Source organism: Tasmannia lanceolata, unplaced genomic scaffold (genome assembly GCF_043159265.1).
Source record: "Tasmannia lanceolata isolate RefF3 unplaced genomic scaffold, GAP_Taslan_0.1 ptg000002l, whole genome shotgun sequence".
Classification (NCBI taxonomy): Eukaryota; Viridiplantae; Streptophyta; class Magnoliopsida; order Canellales; family Winteraceae; genus Tasmannia; species Tasmannia lanceolata.
The window spans coordinates 24,941,694-24,966,089 of record NW_027518679.1 but is presented as its reverse complement, the minus strand read 5'-3'; the positions used below and the strand labels follow the sequence as shown (position 1 = coordinate 24,966,089).

Sequence of the window (24,396 nt, the reverse complement as noted above, 5' to 3'; positions counted from 1 at the left end):
CCAGTGATATCTGTTCCTATTGATGGTTCTGCTCTCGCGACCTATAATGGCAGTACTCGCCCGCCTCGTGGTGGAGCCTCCTCTGGTCGTACTGGCCGTGGTGGTGGTCGTTCTGGTGGTGGCCGTGGCCGTTCTTTTTGCACTCACTGTCAGCGCGAGGGACATTATATTGACCATTGCTATATCCTGCATCCCGAGCTTCGTCAGGCACGCTCGGCTCACATGGGTGCTACTACTGCTTCGGTTTCAGATTGCGCTCCCTCTGCTTCTGTTCCTGCACCAGCTGATTCCACCTATACATTATCCCGTGCCGATTATGAGGAGTTCCAGCGTCTGCGGCTCAATTCTCGTCCTCCCTTTGCAGGTTTCGCCCAGCCAGGTAGTTCACCCACTACCCTTCTATCTAGCTCAGGGTCATGGATCATTGACTCTGGGGCATCCAATCACCTGACTGGTAACTCTTCTCAGCTTCATTCTTTTCGCTACTTCTCATCTCCCTCTCAGTCTATCACCCTTACTGATGGGTCCACTACACCTATCACTGGTGTCGGTCATATCTCCCCTCATCCTGCTCTTACCTTATCTTCTGTTTTATGTGTCCCAAAATCACCATTTAATTTACTTTCAGTTAGCCAAATTACTAAATCTCTTCATTGTTCTGTCTCATTTTTCCCATCTTACTGTTTGTTTCAGGATCTCTCGACTGGGAAGACGATTGGAACGGGTCGTGAGGTAGATGGACTCTATCGTCTTGACTGCCGGCCGCCTACTGTCTTACATAGCTCTATGGATACATTTCAGTGGCATTGTCACCTGGGGCATCCTTCACTTCAGCGGCTGCAGCAGACTTCTCTGGTTCCTGGACCTTTTTCTAGTTTTCAGTGCGAGTCCTGTGAACTCGGGAAGCACTGTCGTGTGTCGTTTCCGTCCCGGATCATTAGTCGAGTGTCTAGTCCATTTGAATTAGTCCATTCTGATGTATGGGGCCCTCTAGGGTCGCGTCTAGTACTGACTTTCGGTATTTTATTGTGTTTATTGATGACTTCTCACGCATGACCTGGTTATATTTACTTAAGAGTCGATCCGACGTGTTCTTTGCTTTTCGCACATTTCATTCTGAAATTAAGAATCAATATAATTGCAATATTAAATGTCTTCGTACTGACAATGCTAGAGAATATTTTTCTGATACTAATGGCTTTCAATCCTATCTCTCCCAACATGGGATTTTACATCAGTCTTCATGTGCGTACACCTCTCAACAGAATGATGTTGCTGAGAGGAAACTTCGTTATTTGCTTGAAGTAGGTCGCACTCTTCTTTTTCAGATGAGTGTTCCTAAGGCATACTGGAGTGCTGCCCTTCTCACGGCGTGTTTCTTAGCAAATCGCCTTCCTTCCTCTGTCTTAGAGGGTGCCTCTTCTTTCGAGATTTTATCTCCTAGTAAGGAACAGTTTCCTCTGACACCTCGTGTATTTGGATGCGTTTGTTTTGTTCATCACCTTGGACCTGGCCGTGACAAACTCGATCCCCGGTCTGAGCGTTGTGTCTTTCTGGGGTATTCCCGTACGTAGAAAGGCTATCGTTGCTATAGCCCTCGTCTGCGTCGCTGGTTTGTCTCAGCCGATGTTACGTTCTTTGAGTCTGAGGCATTCTTCCAACATGGCGCGGCATCTTTCACCCCTTCTCTCGAGTCCGAGGTCTCGCTTCCCTTACCAGATCTACCAGCTTCTCTTCCGTCATCTCCTATTTCCGTGCGGCCAGCTTCTGCAGCTTCTACTTCTTCTGCCACGTTGGAGAAGCCAGCTCCACCTAAAATTACACAGCAGTATCAGCGGCGCCAAGTTACAGATAGGGCTCTTCTACCTCCTCTCGCACAATCATCTTCTGAGCCGATGATCCCTCTCTCCCGCTCTCAGGTATCTTCTCTTCCGCCTTCCTCTGTTATTTCTGATTCTCCTATTGCATCTCGTACGAGATCCCGTTCCACTGCACATCCTATTTCGAATTTTGTTTCTTATGAAAAGCTCACCAGTACCTTCCAGAGCTTTGTTTCCTCCTTGTCTTCTATCTCTTTACCACAGTTAGTGGCTGGGGCTCTTGACCATCCTGGCTGGCGTGATGCTATGAACCTAGAAATGGGTGCTCTTCATAGTAATGATACATGGGATCTGGTTTCCCTACCCGCTGGTGCCCGTCCTGTTGGTTGTCGGTGGGTTTTCTCCATCAAATACCTCCCTGATGGTACTGTCGAGCGCTTAAAAGCACGGTTAGTCGCGAAAGGATACACTCAGACTTTTTGTGTTGACTACACTGAGACATTCAGTCCTGTTGCGAAAATTCCCTCTGTCTGTGTGCTCCTGTCTCTTGCTGTTAATCATAGATGGCCCCTTCATCAGCTGGATGTGAAGAATGCCTTCCTCCATGGTGACCTAACTGAGGAGGTGTATATGGAGCAACCACCAGGGTTTGTTGCTCAGGGGGAGACCTCCTCCTACGTGTGTCGCCTACGCAAGTCACTATATGGCCTCAAACAATCTCCGCGTGCGTGGTTTGGGAGATTCAGTGAGGCAGTCATGCGCTTTGGCATGAAACAATGCGCAGTAGATCACTCAGTCTTCAGTTATCACTCTTCAGCCGGGTGTATTTTGTTGATAGTTTATGTGGATGACATAATCATCACAGGGAGCAATTCACAAGGTATACAACGTTTGAAAACCTTCTTGCAAAAGGAATTCTCTACTAAGGATTTGGGTTAACTCAGGTATTTCTTGGGGATAGAGGTTGCTCATTGCTCTAGAGGCTTGTTCCTATCACAGAGAAAGTATGTCTTGGACTTGCTAAAAGAAACAGGCAATCTTGGAGTTAAACCAGCTTGTGCACCCATGGATCCTAATGTGAAACTCGTTCCAGAAGAAGGAGAGTTGTTGGAGGATCCTGGCAGGTATCGCAGGCTTGTCGGTAAACTTATATATCTCACGGTTACTCGGCCAGATATTTCATATGCTGTTGGAGTTGTCAGTCAGTATATGAGCTCTCCACGTACTTCTCACTGGGCTGCGGTGACACAGATTCTTAAGTATTTGAAAGGGGCTCCAGGGAAAGGATTGATGTTCAAAAGACATGGCCATATGAAAGTTGAAGGCTTCTCTGATTCAGATTGGGCTGGATCCCCAGCAGATAGACGGTCCACCACTGGGTATTGTACATTTGTAGGTGGCAATCTTGTTTCATGGAAGAGTAAGAAGCAGGATGTTATAGCTAAGTCCAGTGCAGAGGCTGAATACAGGGCAATGGCACAGACAAGCACGGAACTTATTTGGCTACGTTCACTTCTTTCTGAAATTGGCTTCATTTCATCTTCTCCTTCGCAGCTTTATTGCAACAACAAAGCTGCAATATACATTGCCAACAATCCAGTCTTCCATGAGCGCACCAAGCATATTGAAGTGGATTGTCATTTTATCCGTCAAAGAATCCAGAAAAGAGAGATTTGCACTGTGTTTACTCGGTCAGGGGACCAATTAGCTGATATGTTTACACAGTCCTTAAATAAGTCAAAATTGAATGATATATGTAACAAGTTAGGAATGTATGATATCTACATTCCAGCTTGAGGGGGAGTGTTGGAATATGTAACTTGCCTAAGGGCATTTAGGACTTTGTACATTCCTTTATGTTTTAGTATAAAGATATGAGTCGGGGGGAGATAACCCTAGCTCATTTATTTTCTCTGTCTAAACTTTCGTCTAACACCAGTCATATGGTTTGAGGCTCCTGAGTCAATGATCCAAGACCCTGAGCTAGAAAGTAATATCGTAGGTGAACTACCTGGCTGAGCAAAGCCTGTTGTGGCATGGGAGGCACTCTGTCGAAGGCGATGTAACTCCTCATAGTCTGCCCTCGTAAAGGTGAAGGAGTCATCAGCAGAAGAGGCATGAGTAGAAATAACTGTGTCAGAATGGCCAGTAGTGCTGAAGTGAGCAGAACGAGGCGGGCGAAGCTCTGGGTGCAGTGTGTAGCAAGTCTCAATAACATGGCCATCACATTGGCAATGGGTGCAATAAGGACAACCACGCCCACTCCCAACACGGCCACCACCACGTCCAAGGGCGCGCGAAAAGGAACCACCACCCCGGGGAGGACGAGTACCACTGCCTCCATCATACGCAGCAAGAGCAGAACTATCAGAAGAAGTGTGTGAAGGGGTCTCGCCAACACATTGCTGAACGTGAGAGTAGACCTCGCGCAATGACGGAATGTTGCCAGAACCAAGAATATGATGGCGCAGGTGAGTAGACTCTATGCCTGGGCTCTCAAGGTAGTGCACCACTCGAATTTGTTCTCATTGACACCGGAGAACATTAACATCAGAAGTAAGGGGCAGGAAAACATTAAGCTGCTGACACAAAGAAATGAACTTCTCATAGTGAGCCTCAAGAGACATATCACCACGATGGAGGCGCATCCACTCAGAGCAAGTGTACCAGATACGAGTGAGGTTCTCAACTCCAGAATAGGTCACTGAAGTAGAAGACTCCAAATCAACACATCTTCATGTTCCCAGCGAGTATACATGGGATCCTTAGGCGAAGGAGGATCCTCACGAAGAAAGCGTACCTTACCCCGTCCAAGAAGGTATGTCTCAATTGCAACCTTCCAAGGTAAGTAGTTGGTTCCATCAAACTTGGCAATGTTCAGTTGTGGGTAAGAGTTGTCTACATGTGCCAAGCTAGAAGACGAAGACGAAGAAGGGGCCGATAGTGTGGTAGAAGCACGGACCTCAGTGGGCATGCCAATAGACGAATCAACAATAACAGGAAGATCCATCAGGACAACAAATGTCGACAACAGAGAGACCAACACCAACGGCTACAACTAGTAGAAGTGGAGACGACGAAGGATAAAACCAACTAATCAACGGAGGGACTCATAGGACGATCGCACGAGTGAAGAAGAGGTGCAGAGATGAGCCCATAGAGAAGCTAGGAAGATGCGGGAGATGAAAACAAAGAAGACAAATTTAACACATGAAACTATAGGAGTAAAATTGGGTTGTGTTCAGGGTTGTGTTCGTCTCGTCTCGTCTCGTCTTTAGGAGACAAATTTAACACATGAAACTCAGTTCGTCTCGTCTCGTCTTCAGGGTTGTGTTCTAGGTTTTGGGTTTCTTCAAAGATGGGTGGTGGTGGAGGGTGGGTTTTGAAGGGTTAGGGTTATGGTTAGGGTTAGGTGGGGGAGATGATAAGAGTTAGGGTTTTCGGAGAGGCGGAGAAGATGGAGGCTATGGGGTTTCCCTAGGGATCAGAAACCCTAGGGCTTTGATACCATGTTGCGAGAGAGAATAGAGAGAAAGAGAAAAGTGAGTTAGGGCATCTCCCCCTCACTCATTTATTTATATACTAAAGAGATAGTACAATGACAAATGCCCATAGGCTTATTCTAACAGAAACCATTAAAGTAATCCATTTTCTAAATTTTGCTTAATGAGTAGTTATTTTTCCAAATGACGTGATGAGTCTTAATCTTGGATTAGATCTGGTTATCATTGTTTAATTTTTTATCATTCATAAAAATCATTGTTTAATTTTAGCTTTAATGAGTTTTGTTTAAGTATAAAAGATTAAATAATGCCATCTCCAACAGCTTAAGCTTTTGGGGTAATTGGTTGTTTCACATGGTATCAGAGCAATTGCCCTGGGTTCAAAACTCCTTGGTATTAAAAATCCACATGTAATGGCCAACCCAAAAAGAGGGGCCACATGTGCCACGTGTAGGCCAACCCTAAAAAGAGGGGCCACACATGAGGGGGAGTGTTAAAGTATAAAAGATTAAATAATGCCATCCTCAACAGCTTAAGCTTTTGAAGTAATTGCTTGTTCCACAGGTTCATTGGTAGTAACTTGGCAAGTAAATTGTATGATTTGGATGATCTCAACCGCCCATGTGGTAGTAGCTAGTGATATTTGGATGATCTTGACCATCCATGGGGTGCCTTGAGAGTTGCTTATGATTTCACATGATCTAGACTGTACATATGGTGGGTTTCCATGCAAGAGACACCCGATCGCACACCCACGCAGATGAAAGTGATTTGTGCCATGTTCATTGCCTATACATGGGATGCGGGCATCAAAATGTTCTCTATATATTCATGAATGAGGGATGGAGATTAGGAGAAAATTATAATTTGATGGTTTCAGTAAGTGTCAAGAAGTTAGCATTCAATAAAACCAATTCAAGATTTCTATAAGGGCAAAATTGTAATTTATTACATAAAAGCAAAAGCTAATTGACGGATATTTATATTGGGGATGCTTTCGAAATTAATTTTTAAAATCTAACCTTTTAGCAAATACATGATTCCTAATGGTTGATTGGATAATAATTTGCAAAGTAGAGACCAATTGGATAAAATCTCTTACATCAGCAACAGTATTTTTTCTCAAACACTAACACATTTTACTAGAAAAGGAAAAGATAAAGGTAATAACTTTGCAATAACATCACTCTCTTGAAAGTATGACATACAGCAATGTAGATCTCAGGAAATCATGCATTCCTCTCAGGTGTTGTCTGACTTTCCAACAAAAGCACATACACAAGACAGGCAAGAAATCTTTCTCCAGGTTACCTGTGAAAGAAAAGCTATTGGAGGACACATGTGCTAAAAGGAGGCTGTCTCAAGGGGTTAATTTGGTATTGGAAATATGATTCCACATACGTAAAGCATGGAATCTTAAGAGATTTTTGTGACTTGATAATGCTTTCCGCATTTTGTAATACCTACTTAGATTTCTGTATGCAGCTACTGAAATTATAGTAGAGAAAAAGCTACAAATAGTCATAAAGATCTCAATATATCAGATTGGCATTCATAAATAGAACCTATCAGGGGTATAATTGATGGGATATCCATATTAAGGAACAAAAAATAAGGTGTAGGGAACATTAACCCACTGAAGCATACTAACCTCCATAGCATGCATCATGTAATCATTAAAACTTCTCAGATTATCTTTCTGAGCTTCCTGAACAGCTGAGACCATTGCCATTTCATGAACCTGAGATGCAAGCAAGTATTGCAACAAAACTAGTGAATAACACTAAAAAGATAATCATTTTCAAAAAAAAAAACTAAAAAGAAAATAATGCAACTAATTTAAATTGACATCAGACCAACAAAGATAAGTGTTGAATAATTCAATGTAAATAGGACCCTTCAGTTAAGAAATAAGAGAAATGAAGATAAATATTTCTAAAAGGTTATTCTTCAACTGCATCAAGTCATTCAGGAATAAGCAGAAAAAAATAATGAGCAAAGTGACTAAGAAACCACTTAGGCCCTATTCGTTTGGGATTGTTTCTGCCGATTGTGAGCCCCAAACAGATTATTGGACTCAAAATTAAACATAATTTTGAGTCCAATAATTAATTTGGGGCTCTCAATCAGCTGTCACAATCTCAAACGAACAAGACCTTAGGCAATATAGGATTATTACATTAAGGGCAATGATACTATGAGAAGCTAGTGCAAGCCCGGAGGTTCACGAATGAATCCCGGAGAATCTTTAGGAGCTCAATGGGTTAATCTTCAAATTTAAAAAGTATTACAACCAGCCCCTAAACAAACTATGCGTTTGATAAGCAAATCAATCATGATAGGATGTTTACTTTAAGCATTTGATAAGCAAACCAAGAACTTCAGTCTCATACTTTCAGTATACTTTCAGGCGTAGTGTCCCCAAAAGATTGACGCTCTTGGCACTTTTCCTTATGACATCTTTAAGTTACAGTTAAGCAAAACATGCAGCCTTATTAGAGCAAATATCATTACTGTTCTGGATGCATTATACAGTTCAAGAAGCAATAACCATTTTGTACGCATTAATTGTAATTCTGTTTACATAACTGACTTAATGAGAAGGTCCACGCATCCAATTTATAGTCATAAATGAATTTATTGAACTCTTAACATCTATGATTTGTGGACATGGACACGAGTGTCACATGTCGACACGGACACGGAGTGTCGGACACGGCAAACCTCCAAAATTTAGAAACGGAGACACGGCTAAAAAAGAAAGTAAATATAATCATGAATTCATGATTTGTGGATACAGGTTCGTGTGTCGAGTTTCAACACGAATACGATTTGTCTGATATGGCAACATCTAAAATCTAGAAATGGTGACACATACGTACACATAAAATTATTGATTACTATCATAATTTCTAACAACATAAATATAATAGTCAATTAATAAACTGGTAAATTTTGGAAGTGTCCAAATGAGTGTCGACACATGTGGACACGCGTGCCGTGTCGGAAAGACACGTGTGTCAACAATAAATTCAAAGTGTAGGCTAAATCATAGTTCAACATACAATGCCCTAAGAGAAGCATATCTGACCAGGATAATTGTCACCGAATTCAGCACAATGAATACCGAGGACACACCTCTGCAGATTAGTGTAATCTAGTAATCTGAATTCCATTAGAACTTCGGCTAGAGTAGTGAAATCAAAATATTTTCCTTAAAGAATGGAGGTTCAAAAGCTACCTGCTGCAAATATTCCTCAACACTTGTTGCCTCAGCAGGAAAGACATCCTCGAATGTTGTCTTCAATAGCAAATAGAAATGTTAGAAATAAAGAAAAACAAACAAATAGCAACATAACAAGTAAAGAGAAAACACTTGCCAGATATGACTTATGACAGCTATGACCCCTTAAAAAGGTCTTAGAAGAAGAAAAAACTTAAAGAAACAGACAGTTACAGATCGCATTACGATTAATGGATTGCAACAAGTTTGTTTACTAATCAAATAAATTAGATGTGAAAACTAAGCATTATTAATCACGAGAAACAGAAGGCAAATATGATCTGGGAGCACAAACTTAGGTCAAAAGATCAATTTTATATACCACTCTTCACCCCCCTAGCATCTCAACTTTCCAGTCACAAACTAAAATTTTGACGTTTGTGTCAATATAAACTCTACCCCAGAATCACCCATACGAGTTTGGATAAGCTTTTCAAGGAAAGTTTTTTTTTTATGAGGCAAGTATGATCTATAAATAAGGGCCAAAGGGCCCAAAGAAAGAAACAGAATAATAAACAATACAATACAGAAAAGAAAGAAAGAAAGAAGATCAAGAAGGAAGATAGTCAAACAACTGAATGCGATCCCTATCTACTCAATCCTTGGCCAGCTTATTGGCTACAACATTAGCGGATCTTTTAACATGATAAGCCTGACGATGAGGGCCACCAATAATATCTTGGATTTCATCGAACCACGGTGCAAATCTCCATGGGAATGAGTGAGATCCACTGATCCAACTTATCACATTCTTTGAATCTCCTTCGATTTCAACCTTCTCCACACATCAGTAGATAACAACTTAATGCCAAGGTGAACTGCTCTCACCTCAGCCGCACTAGAATCCATGGCCCCAATGGGACCCGAAAAAGCCCATATAATGTTACCTTGATGATCTCTTAATATTCCACCAATTCCGGAAGGACCCGGGTTACCCTTGCTAGATCCGTCAAAATTTAGTTTCAAAGCTCCTTGCGAAGGGGGTTCCCAAACCTGATCCACTTTAGATGCTTCCCTGTCCCCATTACATATAACATTCCACCCAACCAAAGGTCGTAAGCCGACACAAGGTCGTAAGCTTTTCAAGGAAAGTTTACATAAGTTTTATTTCTAACTTAAAATAAGTTCCTTAAGTTTTAAATACACTCCTGTAGAGAGTATGCAAGAGCATTTCTAGTTTTAAAAATCCCACTTTGGCATTACCAGAAAGGAAAACACCTCTTCATTAACAACAATAATAACTACCCACATATACAGTAAGTGAACTCTTAATTAATAAGTGTGATTGAAGAGTGTTTCCACTAAATTTTGGAAGCAAACAGAACTTAGCTTCCAAAACAAGAATTTTATCCTTCTAGGAAGCTTTCTCTAACCATGATCGCTGATAGATTAAAGATTGCATAAAAATTAGGCAGCAGTTCAATTTTTCTTTTCTTTTTAATGATAGTTTAGGTAGTAGTTCGATGGAAAACCATAGATTCAAATTTCCACTTTTGAGTTGGATACTACAACTTTTTGGAGTGGTAGCAGTCCACTTAGATGTTTATAGACAAAAAGTTAGCTTGGGTGCATAATGATTAGGTAAATGATTGGTCCTAATACAATCCTACTTGTGAGAGTCGGAAATGAGAGGTCATTGTGATGTCATGGTTACCCCATTCATGCAACCACATATTAATTGTGGGTTGTGGCAACCTATTTCCTTGGTGGCAACCTATTTCCTTGGACTTTTAGGGAGGTGTTGGATGCAGTGGCTTAGACCTACTCCCAAAAACACAATATCAGCAGTGTATCAGCTACAGCAAGACGGTAAACCTTGTTAGGGGGAGAAATCTGTAGGAGAATGTTGTGCAATGCCTCTCTCTCTCTCTCTCTCTCTCTCTCTCTCTCTCTCTCTCTCTCTCTCTCTCTCTCTCATCAAAACAAAATTACAAAGATCAAGTAACACATGCCATGGGCTCACAAAAGACAAAATGAATTATCCCCTAACAAACAACAAGGAGAGCCCCAAAACACACTCAATGGAGACAGCAGGGACTACAGGTGGGGCATCTCTTGTGTCAAACAATAAAATCAGTACATGAAGTTCCGTAGTTGGTTAAAGAATCAGCCCGATCATTTTCCTTAGTCGATGAAAATGAGAGAAGAGACACCCGATATATCCTTATATGTCCTATGTCGCTTTGAAATAGCATCTAAATCTCAACAGAGGCTTCGAGTCCTCTTTAAGTCCTTCGATCCAGATCTTGGACGCATCTAACTGTGAGACGAGCTTAATCCGGCTCTAACTTCGGCTTTGGCACCATCACTGTCATTACCTGGGAAGGAAATCCAGGGGGACAAACTCAGTACTGAAGGAAATCCAGTCATTGTCAATACGATGAATGCAAAATATGAGAAGAGAGAAGGTGTCGAAACAAGTTCAGACAATTCAAAATTAGTTGCATTTATAATTTGGCCAAGGATTTTGCTTTTTCTATGAAGATCATGTCATTTCTAAGCTTCCAAATTAATAATAAAGCTGAGGGGAAAGGATTCTCCAAAAGCATTCAAGACTCTTATTGCCTGCAGCTTATGCCACGACATAGCAAAAGTTAAACCGTTTGTAATAGGGTATGCTTTAAATAGACCAAAGAATATTTCCATATATGAAAAATCCAAGAGAATTGGATAAACAGATGAAAAAGAGGGACATAAATCTTCCTTCTTATCAGTTGCTCACTCGTAAGGATCTTCCCGCAAAGAATACCACATAAAAGCATTTTCCCTTAGGAAAGCCAATGATTGCCAAACATTGGGAAACCTCAATCCATTTGGGGATCTGTAGAGAAGGTAATAAGACTCAACCGAGTATGTCCCAAAATGCTCAGGAGACCATATTAAGTTATTAACTAATCTGAGTAATCAGTAGTCGACAAATAATGATCTATAAGCATCTCAGATTAGGAGAAGAACTCATCTGAGGCCCTCAAAGACACATCTCTCAGTAATGGTGTGACATCGATGCGGGGATCATCAATATTCATGTAATCGGTAATAGAGGTGAACTTAACACCGCACCAATTGTCCAGCAAAAAGAAGATTTCCAATACATCGCTAACATATAAGGATACGTGACAATTGAAGGTCCAAAATTCAGGTTTCCATGAGTGCCAAACAGGGGACCCATCAAAAGTCCATGCACCTTTGCCCACTGCTCTTCCTTAATGTTAAAGAGCCTCCAACACCATTTGGCGAGAAGTGCTGGATTTTGCATTCTAATGTTCTTAATACCCAAGCTACCGAAATGTTTACGTTGAGAGACTTGCTTCCAGGTAACCAGATGGACTCTTCAAAATATAATATCATCATTCCAAAGGAACTTATGATAGATTCTCTCTATCCTATCTGGAACTAAGTGAGGAACCCTATACATGGATGGGAAGAAGGTGAGGGTTTTTTATAGTAAGGCTTTAAGAAGGGTAATCCTTCCAGGAAAAGGCAGGTTTCTACTTGTTCATGCCTCGGGCCTAGATTCAATCCTTTCCACTACTAGGTCCCAATCCTGGAGACACAAGCTTCCAACTGCAAGAGAAACACCAAGTTACTCAATTGGAGGGAAGTAGATTTGAAATCCAAGAGAGGCAAAGAATCAATATGAAAAGGAAATAAGATAAGGGTTGCCTTTGATGAAGGCCTCTAGATGGGTAAAAAACGAAAAAATTGATCCCCATTAGAGACACAATAGTCAATCCATTTTCGCCATTTAAGGCCCAAACCAATCTTCTCCCGTGTCCATAGCAAGAGCGGCCATTATAATTTTCCATATGCTTTTTCTAGTTCAAGATTAAGAAGCATGCCAGAGAGGTTGAATATTTAAGTAGTATCAATGGCTGCATTAGCCATAACAATGTCGTCAAGGATTTGTCTCCCAATAACAAAACCGCTTTGATTGGAGGCAACCACAAAAGGCAAGACTCTTAATCAGTTAATCGTAATAAAAATCACTTTGAGTGTGATTTTATAAGCTCCTTCAACCAAGCTTATCATCCTAAACTCATTAACATATTTCATATTTCTTCCTCGAGACCGTGATTTTCTTCAAGTTCTTTACCAGCAACCTTCAAAGTACTCAACAATTTCTTCCGACCCCTAAACATGGCAATAGCATGCCAAAGCTGAAATTCATATCTCTGATAGCAAGCCGCCCTAGATAGGCCTCCAAAATATCTCCACCTGGTCATTAATTTGTACTCATTCATTTCTCAGTGCTAAGGGCGAGCCTTAGCGCAACGGTAAGGTTGATCCATTGTGACTTGGTGGTCACGGGTTCAAGTCGCCATAGGGAAACAGCCTCTCTGCAAAGCAGGGGTAAGGCTGCGTACATCTAGCCCTCCCCAGACCCCGCAATGGCAGGAGCCTCGTGCACTGGGCCACCCTTTTCACTTCTTAGTGCTAGCGTAGACGCACAATCCACCTCAAACAGAGAGGCCACCTCTCCCTTTCTATCAAGGTTATCCATCTTACTTTTAACCTTTTCAGAATTGTGTTTGAAATGGACCTCGTCCCATGTATGGAGTGCGCCTTTAAGAGCTTTCAGCTTACGAAATAGTAGGATGATAGAATTCCATTCAAAATGACTTGAAGACCACCAACCCCGCACATATAGTCTAAAATCATAATGCAACGGCCAAATTTGATCAAACACGAAAGGAGAAAAATGCTTCAACTCGTAACTGATGCTGAATAATATTGGGGCATGATCCAAAATATGACAGAAAAGGAAAAAAATATTGGGGCATGAACCAAAATATGACAGAAAATAATCTTCTTTTTTTTTTGAAAGATGACAATTTTATTGATGCTATGGAAATTACATTGGGGACCAGAGGTCCCAACTTGCAATACGTAGAATCAATTAAGGGTGGCCTGGAGCATACTCCTAGACCAGACTCCTAGACCAGATAATACCAACGAAGAAAATCTACTAATTCATCCACTACAGTGAGGACCACCCATCCAGACACTGCAAACCTACCGAATACTTATTTTACCTCCCTACTATCTAGAATCGTAGCCTAGATAGACTTCACCACTCCCCCAAACACTCCATAGGAGTACCCCAAGGCCTCCAACATATTGAATCCAATGAAAAAGCGCCATATTTGGGGGCCTCTCATGCAAGGCTTGCCTCAAAACATATTTGTCATCACCATTTAGATAGTCATTTAGTTTGGTGATCTAAACAAGCCAACAAAACCGGAGGAGACTTGAACATGCCATGCTGAGTCAGGGACTCTAGCAGATATACAACCCCGAAAAACGGGATCGGAACTTCCAGAGGGTCGTTGATCGCCAAAATTTTCTCCACCAAGCGGCAACCTGCCGCCTTAATGTGGAATCGCTTTTGTCTCCATCGAAAGCAAAGTCCCATCCCCGAATTCCTGGTGAAGTCCTAGAACGAAATAGAGAGGGAGAGCTGACTACTTGGGGAAGCTGGTCTTCCCGGATCCTCAAGGGAGGCCATTCCTACTTTGTGAAGTATCTTGTCTTCAAAACTAGATGGAGAGGGCCTTTTAATAGCAAAACCAAGGGTTATGGAGCCTTGGGCCCTCCATTCCTAGGAGGTGAGCTATGATTCTGACAATACGCCTCCCTAGCTATTAATGAAAAAATCAAATCATCCGAGTACTTTTAATTGTCATAGCCTTTTTTAACCCCGGGACCCCAGCTATAGATCTAGTTATAGATAGGGCCAAACCTAAGAGACCTGGAATAGAACTTTAAGAGTCTAAACAATCTGCTAAGTTTCTTCTTTGCACCCGGTTTGGAACCCAAGATAGTGCTCATCTTATTCATGATGAGATGATCTTGGGAACTTAAATCCCTGACTGGGAAGGTCGAGTCTTTGTAAGAACCGTAAGGGGCGTGGTTGACGAAGCTCTTTCTGACATATGGAGCATGCTTCTGTCTGATGTGATGGGTAGGTTTCTTGGGACTTGCCAACAAACCCAAATAATCTTCATTCCTCTGTTCAGGTCCCATCATGTGCCTTTTTCTAGGATATCCAACATCTCTATCTCAGGCCTCCCAGCAAGGAAATTTGAATTTGAAATCCCAATGGGGCCCAACGGTTCACCTGGCAATGGCCTTGAGGTCGCCGGAGGCCGATCCGCCGCTAACGATGAATCGGATTCCTGGATGGCAAATTCAGGGGTTTCCTTTGAGAGCTCAACCCCGATGGGATAGTACTGGCCAAAGATTTTGAGCCTTACACCCGAATTAGGGAAGAGTCATCGAGGGGCTAGAATCTTAGCCGAAATGAAGCTCATACAATTCTAATGGTTGCCCTCCATCTTAGTTTCTACATCCTTGCCAAAGAGCCCCCCTAAAGTCTCCACCGTAGAAACAGCCTGGGCTTGCAAAGGGATGCCATAAAAACGAACCCAAAACGCCTCCTCTCCTTGAATAAAGTCCTTTTTCCAGGGTGAGAGGGAAAATAAATGGTTGTCCAAGGCCGCAGATCCCTTAGCAATGATCTGTGAAGCCTGCGATTCTGAATCAAACATAAAAAGAACTTCATTTTTTGCAAGCAAAGAAGGGCAATGTAATGATGGGAGCTCCCAGAACACTCGTGCCCAATTCCACAGCTCCTGCAAAGACTCATTATGGTGTTTCTTTTTCCCGATCAAGCAGGATCTAAGAGAACCTAATCGCACATCCACTTCCTACCCTGAAATAGATAAAGTTGGAATCGCAGAGTTTCTGTTGCGATAAATTTTACCCGAGTCGGGCCAGAGGTTGTCTTCATCATCCTTAGATTACGCCCTGAGAGATCGAGGAATCCATTTTAATGATCTGGTCGAATGACACCAGCGACATTCAACCCTCCATTTATAGTTTAAGTACTGGCAAGGAGAGCAAAACCATGCCCCAATCCTTTTATCTTTGACATGTTTGGGCTCCCTATAGATACTCCTTCCCACCCCTAGGAGGGAAAGGGGAGGGAATCAATCTAGCCTGTGAGCATCTTCTACGTCTAAACCGCCATCCAAAGTTATGATAGCGACAATCAGGACATTGTCAATCCTCTTCCCTGGCATTTTCCTTTAACTAAACTAAGCCTTTTGAAAAGTAGAAACTTTAATCTTTTGAAATGATATAAAAAATAATTCCTCCAAATCAATGGACAAAAGGAATCCGTCAAGCCGACAGAGAATGGCATTGACTTCACCACTAGAGCATGTAAACTTACCTCCCTGAAGTGGGAGGTCAACCAGATCATGACTAGAAATGAAATCACAAAATCTGACTATAGTTGGGGAAATGCAAGATGCACTAGATTTCCATTCCAGCCATCTGATCACGTTGAAGTCCAGCGCCACACACCAAGGCCCAGAAACCAAAGATTGGAAAGCAGAGAGCTCCGCCCACAAGCCACAACCCCTCTTTCAAGATCATTGCATGGGGCATATACAGCCAGCAACAAGCAACAAAAAGGAAAAAGTGCTCGAATTCATTTATGTCAAAATCGAACGGCTACTGTGATTTATGTTATAGCAATGAATCACAGACGAGAATCATAAGATCCAAATTCCACCCGCAAGATCTCTACAAGGTATAATAAACGCCTTGGCATTGCTCCAAACGTAATTAATGCTCTCCAGGTGACGGATTCAATCTTAGTTTCCATTAACATAATGATGGCAAACCTAATAGACCTTATTAGGTGTCTAACATACAATTTCAATTTAGGCTCCTAAGGCCTTTAATATTCCACGCAATAATCTTCATAAATGTTTGGACGAAGAGCGGAGTATGACTTGGTGTCATAATGGATACTAATTCTATTTTCTACTAATTGCTTGAGACTCCTTTTTAGGGTATAACCTCATCTCTGAGTCAACAATAGACCTTTCACTAACACTAACAATAGACATTTCACTAACACTATTCTTAGGGCCACTATCCCCATTTTGGATGCATATTCACTAACCACCAACACATTTACAAACATGATTTCAGAATCTCGAAGGTTAGAAATGCAGATATGCATTACCGAGGAAGGGGAAAGGTGAGGCACTAAAGGATCCCTAAAAGAAAATTTGGATCAAGATCAAAATTAATATTATGAAGATCACTTATAGGTTGCTTATCTTTCCCTTTTCCAATAATGATTCATCCTCCTTAGTAAGAGAGAAAGTCGTCAACATACTTGGGACGTTGGGGTCCAAGCAACTTAATGGACATGGGGTATCAGCCATACGGGTAATTTTTGCTTCATAAGTGCATTGGGGTGCTTCGTCAATTGTAACAATTTTTTGCACAGCTTCAACATGGCTTGGTAAATATCATTACGTGGATAGGAAAAGATCCTCAACGAAATTGCTCACTATTGGCGAAGATCTATGAAGCACGGGTACGGGTACAGGGTGCGGGTACGACACAACACGGGTACGCGGGTACGTGATTTTCCAAAAAACCCGGGTGCGGGTACGTTTGGGTACGCCGAATATAATAATATATTTTAATATTTTATTATATATTTATAAAAATTAAAAAAATAATAGGAGAGCAATCAAATAACAATAACATCACCAAGAAATGAACAGTTTGGATCATCCTACGGAGTGGGCCTGCAGTACTTCTTGATAAATAATGGACTACACACGCACATGCATATAATATATCTTAAATACTTAGAAAATTGTAAACAGGGAGTGCAGTGTCGTTATCAAAATAAGATTTTCCTTCAAAAGTGACTCAAATAGGCAATTAGGGCCTTCATAAACCTGGTTAGTACATCGAGTCGAGCATATCTCATATTCTCATTCAACATAAGCAGTGTGGATTAGTGTTAACTGATAAGGTCCTCATCTAATAGAAAGTAACAAAAACAAATAAAGGTTCCTTCATTTGCATTAAATAACAGTATGAGCTAGTTTGTGTGTCCAATCTAATCGAATTGAGCGTACAATCTTTAGGGTGTGCTGGAACAGTGGATAAAAAAATAATCAACGGTTTATCTTTTCTCAGTGGAACACTAAATAAGGCTTGATCTATGATTAACTGATCAAGGGCTTAGATCATCCAATCAAGTTATTAACAACGGAATTTGGATGACCTCATCAACGGTCCTAATCACCTAAATAAGGCAGAAATGGGCCCACTGTCTATTAAGAAGAAGCCTAAAAGTGACTTTTCTTCTAAGCAATTTCCATATACAGTGGCACACGTGTTCACACTTTCGTAACACGTACCTCTTTTGAAACACGTGGAAAGAGGCTGGGGGTATTATAGATATTCTTAGAAACACAGGGGTCTATCTTATAGAAGAAGATCATTTAAGACGACCTTGCCCTAAGTCCCTAACCCTCCCTCTATTTCATGTGAGATTCTCATCTGCTCTGTAAATGAAATCATCTGTTCTCTATGTCCTCTTTTTTTCTTGATTTTTTTCAAGATTTCTTTTTCTTTCATCAATGTTTAATGGTTTAACACTTTAACACACAGTTTCTTCAGATTTTCTTTTTTCTTTTTTCTATTTTCCAGGAATGCCCGATGATGGAAAATTTTAATTGGTATGGAGCGGTTGCTTGGATTTTCTTTTCGAGCCTCAAATCATCACAATCTTCTTCTTCTCTTTATCATTATCTTCTTCTTCTTCTCTTCTTCTTCTTCTTATTGTTTAGTGGACAGGCTCTGAACGAAGAACCAAAGCAAACACCGTCGATGAATATCAAAAGCTATGAGATCTGAGGGCTTTTTCCAAGTCTATGAGATCTGAGGGCTTTTTCCAAGTCTAAAACCCTACTTCTTTGGTTTTTTTTAAAAAAAACATAAATACGTGTCAGGTGCGCACCCCACGCATACCCAACCATTTTTTTTTGCTTTTTTTAATGTATATTAAAGGCGTACGTACCCCGGACGTACCCAGGGCGTACCCGGGAGTACCCGCACCCCATCCGTGTCCAACACGGGTGCGGGAGCCCCGTGAGAGTACCCGTGCTTCCTAGGCGAAGATCATGATTCTTGAGGATGATACAAATGGCGATCAATGCATTTGCCAAACATCCATGGGCGCCATGAAACTTTCATCATTTGCATGAGCAGTTGGGGACGTTGCTAGTTAAACTATTGAAAGATAAAACTTGTTGGGCTTAAGAATCCACATGTAGGCCATCTGTAACATAGCAGCCCAAAATGCAGATTGGATAATTTTCACTGGGCCAGGGTTGAGAGGGTTTCTCACGACAAGACATTCTTATGGAGGAGAAAAGAAGTGTTGAGAGGGTTTTCTCCTAACAAGAAATTCTTATGTGAAGTGTTTTTCATGACGAGATATTTTCATGACGAAAGGTTTCTCATTGCCAATGATTTTCATAAATAGGGTTTTTCACAGTAAGGGTTTCTCATTGCGGGAGATTTCTCATGGCGAGAGGTATCTCACGATGAGGGATTTTCATGGCAAGGGTTTCTCACACAAGAGATTCCTCACAAAAAGGTACGAGTAGTTTCTTTTTTTTCTTTCATCCAAACTCTAAAAGGATGATCTGATCAAGGGATCTGAACCTCCCTCCATCTGGTGGCAGAAACTGTCAAAGTAGGCAATGACAACTTTTTTGAAAATTTAAAACTCTAAAATTGGGGTTTTTTTCATTTTACCAATTGTAAAAAAAAAAAAAAAAAGGGAATTTGGGTAGCCAATAGTCTAGTTGCTTAAAAAGCAACCTGGGCATGCGGCACCCACAAGTATTGTGTGAGGAAAGCATGACCCCCAATGGGTCATGTTACTCACTAATGCATTTAACCTAAGGTTTAAACTAAAAAGGCACCCAAACCGAATCAAATCTGCTATTGAGTTAAAAATTTCTCTAGTCTCAACTCTCAACCTGGATTAAAACTTAGTTTGATCAACAAGGCCGGGACCAACCCACCAAAGTAGGGCCAACCCAACCAAAGTTTCACCCATAGCCGGAAAAAAAAAAAGGTATACCAGGTCTTGTCAGTTTGCCATGTTGATATGCATCTTCGGCATTCAACATGACGTTTTCTAAAAAGTGAAGTACCGTTTTTAACATTTACAAGACCTGGTATTTGGATGTGATGAGGCATTAGATGCACAGGGTATAGCCTTGCGAGAAACAAAAGCCAGCCAACCAATCATAACAACAAGAAGATAATTTAATCTTAAACTTCTACATTGCAAATCCAAGATCATCTTGATGATGAAACAAGGTGTTTCCAAGCCTTGCACACAAGCATGAATGCACAGAAAGGGTTTCCCAAGGTATTTTATACTAACAAAGAGAATATCATTCATGACATGATATCAAAGTTGGATGAAATTGAAACAATGTCGATAAAGGGATACGAGCACACACTACAGAGAAAAAAGAGACCCCTTGTCTTGCTAGACCTACAGAAATAATTACACATGGATTGCCTATGTATCAAAGTGTAGCTAGAGCGTCCAGAACCACAGCTCTATCAACCTAAAATACATGCCCCTTATCTCATATTAATATGTGCTAATTATGCATCCAATCTGATAATATACACTTCAATCAAGTAAACAGTGATAAGAAACAACAGAAAAAACACAAAAGAGAAAGCTTACCTTTAATTTAAACGATTTCAGATCACGAGCTAGTTGTTCTGCATTTATTCCCTCGCGCGCCAATAGCCTATCCACCCAAAAAGAAATGATGGCATTTAATAGGCATTAAATACGATAGTGGTCATGCAAAATCTGAATATGCAATATACTATGTGAACATGAGAAGAAGAAAAGAGAAGCAATGAAGAAATCCATGGTGTGCAGAGTATGATACGTATCATTAATTAGAAAATAGAGATGAAGAATTTCGTGGTCTGCGAAGTATGATACGTTTCATTAATTAGAAAATAAGAGCATTATAGTGTGTTATATAGTCTCAAATACAAAGCATGGAAATGCCCCAAATGAAGGGTATTCGACCCTTTCCAACCCCATCTAGTGGATATGTTCCTCTTAGCATTATCAGCTTGTCAGTCAAACCAATGTGTTGATTTGTACTAATCCCTGCGTAAACAAATCTGCAACTTAGTCGTGGCTAGGTACATGAAACGGAAACACCTCACCACTTTAGTCTCTAGAACAAATCTGCAACTTAGTTGTGGCTAGGTACATGAACTAGAAACAACTCACCCCTCTTTATCTTCTCTAGAATGGAATGGTAATCAATCTCACTATGCTTGGTTCTCGGCTTCTAGCATGAAACGTAGGATTTTTTGACACCTTAATAACACTGAGTCGCAAAGAAGAGTGGGAGTATAAAATGTAAGATGCAGCTCCTGCAATAGATGTCTAATCTAATCCACATAAGTTCTATTGTTGTTGAAGCCATAGCCATGTACTCTCCATCTGTGCTCAATCTAGCAACAATGCACTATTTTTTGTCTCACCAAGATACTAAGCTACCATTTACCAAGACACGAAACATGTCCTTGATGTCTCGGTATAAGTATCGCCTGCCCAATCTGCATAAGTGTATCCTGCTGCATTAATATCTTGGTTGTGTATGTTCCATAATACAAACCATAATCAATGATGCCCTTGATGTACCTCATAATCATCTTTTCTACTTGCAAGTGTTCTTCTCAGTGAATGATAGGATTTTGTCCATAAATAAGGCCCATGGGCAGCCCAAGGGGGAGAATTTTTTGATTAAATCTTGTGTCTATTTTGCTCAAATTTTTAGATCCTTAATGCTATTCAATTTGCTGATTGTTTCATCTTCAGTTTTGTGAGCCTCATTATTCCTCTTGTTTGGTCTTTAGTGTAGGAGAATTTCAGTTCAGAATATGAAACTCTTGTTAGGTCTTTAGTGTAAGAGACTATGAGAGTTTCAGCTTACAATCTGAATATTTCAGAGATCTGAAATTTCGTACAAATTTCAGAGGATTGAATTTTCTCAGTACGTTCCAGCGAGGATTGAATTTTTCCAGTGTTTAATAGCAGGTTATGAGATAGGGTTTCTTTATAGTTGATATTTGATACTTGTACCAACATGGATGTCCAATACAATGATCTGGACCGTCCATCTAGAGGGACACACCTTGATAGGCCATACTAAAAGAAATGCACCAACTTAACAATCATGACGAACCAATTGGCTCCAACTGGCAGCTAACAATTATAGTTGTTGATGGTCCACAATCAACGAGCGAAATTCAACTAAGCAGACGATAGGGATCTTCCAATTGATGTGGCTTTTGTACCATGGCTTATCCATAATAGAGCCCACCATAGGGGTGTTCTAGATCATCCAAGTACATAGCCATATATACAATGGCCTAAATTTAACTAGTAGTCGTCAGTGCAAGAAAAAATGAAACCAAAATAGGAAGGGGTAAGAGAGGGGGGGGAGGGAGAGGTTGTTGAAAGACTGCTTGAGTTTCAAACTTTCAATAAAGAAGTTTGGCTCGCTTCTTTGAAAGGGGGTAAGAACAGTTTTTCTCTTTGTTGATAAGAGACATGCGGAGTGGAATGATTTTGATTTGATAGGTGAGTTGTGAGTATTTATCAGTTCAAAATTCAAGCAACTGTTTCGCTAGTTGCTCTTCATGGTATTTATCAGTTCAAAATTCAAGCAACTGTTTCACTAGTTGCTCTTCATGCGAAAGTAAAGTTTTCGGTTTGGCAATGGTCGGTCGAAACATGCCTTGCTTACTCTTAGGAAATGGATTTTTATAAACCCCCTTAAATGGGGGAGGGGGGTCCATTATATAATAGTATTGATTGTCAATTTGTCATTAATACTACTATCATTATCCTTGTTGTTTGTTGATGATGATGTTGCAGGTTTTGTTGGTGGTATTGTTCTGTTGCATTCACAAGAAGAAAGTTCATAACATTTTCTGACCAACATTCTTCTGGACATGAAATATAAGTGTTATGAACCCAAATCGGTTCACAACGTGATTGATTTTCTTAGAGGGAAAACCAGCCTCATGACCCACTTTGAAAGAAGGGTCAATCCTCCATTGTGCGCAAAAACACAATTTTTGGGATAAATGTCTTCATTCCTTTGAAAAAGACTACTTGCATGTTATTCATAGAAAACCCACTTGACCACTTCCTCTAAAACTCCTACCCAAGCGAATCTAGATAACCCTAATCTCTAAGACTCCAATCCATACCAAACAACTAGAGGGGTAATTCCACAAAATATAAACTAATTTATTCTACCCTATGTGGGACCCATCTAGGCACGCAACAAAGTGTGCCAAACATATTATTTTCCTCTTTTTTGTGATCAATGCATACCAACCATAACCCAACGCTACTGATCACTGCTTAATCCAAATGCTTGTAAGTCAAGAAATGTCATTCCTGCGAAAAAATTACACTCGCACCAACGACAATTCCAAACAAACACAAAGCCAACAAAAAATAAAGAGATTTTACAATACCGTGTGGCAGCAATCGATTGGGAAGGTGCTTCGGTCCTTAGGGTTTTCGCCTTCAGCTTCTTCGATAACGCCTCTAACTGATCTAAATTCCTCTGCAATGCACGAGTCTCAATCATTCAACATAAAGTGACTTACAGAAAAGCTCAAAATCAAATAAAAGAGAGGGTGACGAAAGAAATGATAAATGGTATTTTTAGACCTAGAAGGTCTGAATCCCTTTGCAATATGCAAATCTCAATCATTCAACATAAATCAACTTATAGAAAACCTTAAAATTCAAGATTGAAGAGGAAACAATAAATGACTTTGTTAGACCTAGAAGATCTAAATTCCTCTGCAATATGCAAATCTCAATTGCTCAACATAAAGCAACTTATAGAAAACCTCAAAATCAAATAAAAGAGAGTGTGATTGAAAAAAGAAAACAGTAAATGACTTTATTGGACCTAGAGGATCTCAATTCTAAAGCAACTTATAGAAAACCTCAAAAATCAAATAAAGGAGAGAGTGATTGAAAAGGGAAAAGATAAATGATTTTGTTAGACCTAGAAGATCTAAGTTCCTCTACAATATACAAATCTCAATCGTTCCACAGAAAACAACTCATAGAAAACCTGGAAATCAAATAAAAGAGAGAGTGATTGAAAAACAAGCGATAAATGACTTTGTTAGACCTATAAGACCTAAATTCCTCTGCAATATGCAAATCTTAATCGCTCAACATAAAGCAACTTATAGAAACCTCAAAATCAAATAAACGAGAGTGTGATTTAAAAATAAACGATAAAAGACTTTGTTAGACCTAGAAAATATAAATTCCTTTGCAATATGAAACAATAATGGCATTGTTAGACCTAGAAGACCTAAATTCCTCTGCAATACACAAATCTCAGTCGTTCCACATAAAGCAACTTATAGAAACCTCAAAATCAAATAAACGAGTGTGATTGGAAAATAAACGATAAAAGACTTTGTTAGACCTAGAAAATCTAAATTCCTCTGCAATATGCAACGATAATGGCATTGTTAGACCTAGAAGACCTAAATTCCTCTGCAATACACAAATCTTAGTCGTTCAACATAAAGCAACTTATAGAAACCTCAAAATCAAATAAACGAGAGTGTGATTGAAAAAAAAACGATAAAAGACTTTGTTAGACCTAGAAAATCTAAATTCCTCTGCAATAGGCAACGATAATGGCATTGTTAGACCTAGAAGACCTAAATTCCTCTGCAATACACAAATCTCAGTCGTTCAACATAAAGCAACTTATAGAAACCTCAAAATCAAATAAACGAGAGTGTCATTGGAAAATAAACAATAAAAGACTTTGTTAGACCTAGAAAATCTAAA

General features: G+C 40.3%; 1 protein-coding gene across 1 annotated transcript in view; it reads right to left on the bottom strand.

The window, feature by feature from the left end:
* Nucleotides 1-24,396, bottom strand: part of LOC143892726 (nuclear pore complex protein NUP93A-like) — a 62,696-nt gene that overhangs the window by 35,810 nt on the left and 2,490 nt on the right. The window contains exons 2-5 of the mRNA XM_077397612.1: nt 23,043-23,134; nt 20,206-20,272; nt 8,565-8,624; nt 6,975-7,064 (exon numbers count right to left, since the gene is read on the bottom strand). Coding sequence (XP_077253727.1) covers nt 6,975-7,064; nt 8,565-8,624; nt 20,206-20,272; nt 23,043-23,134 — 309 coding nt within the window. The remainder of the gene's footprint in view (nt 1-6,974; nt 7,065-8,564; nt 8,625-20,205; nt 20,273-23,042; nt 23,135-24,396) is intronic.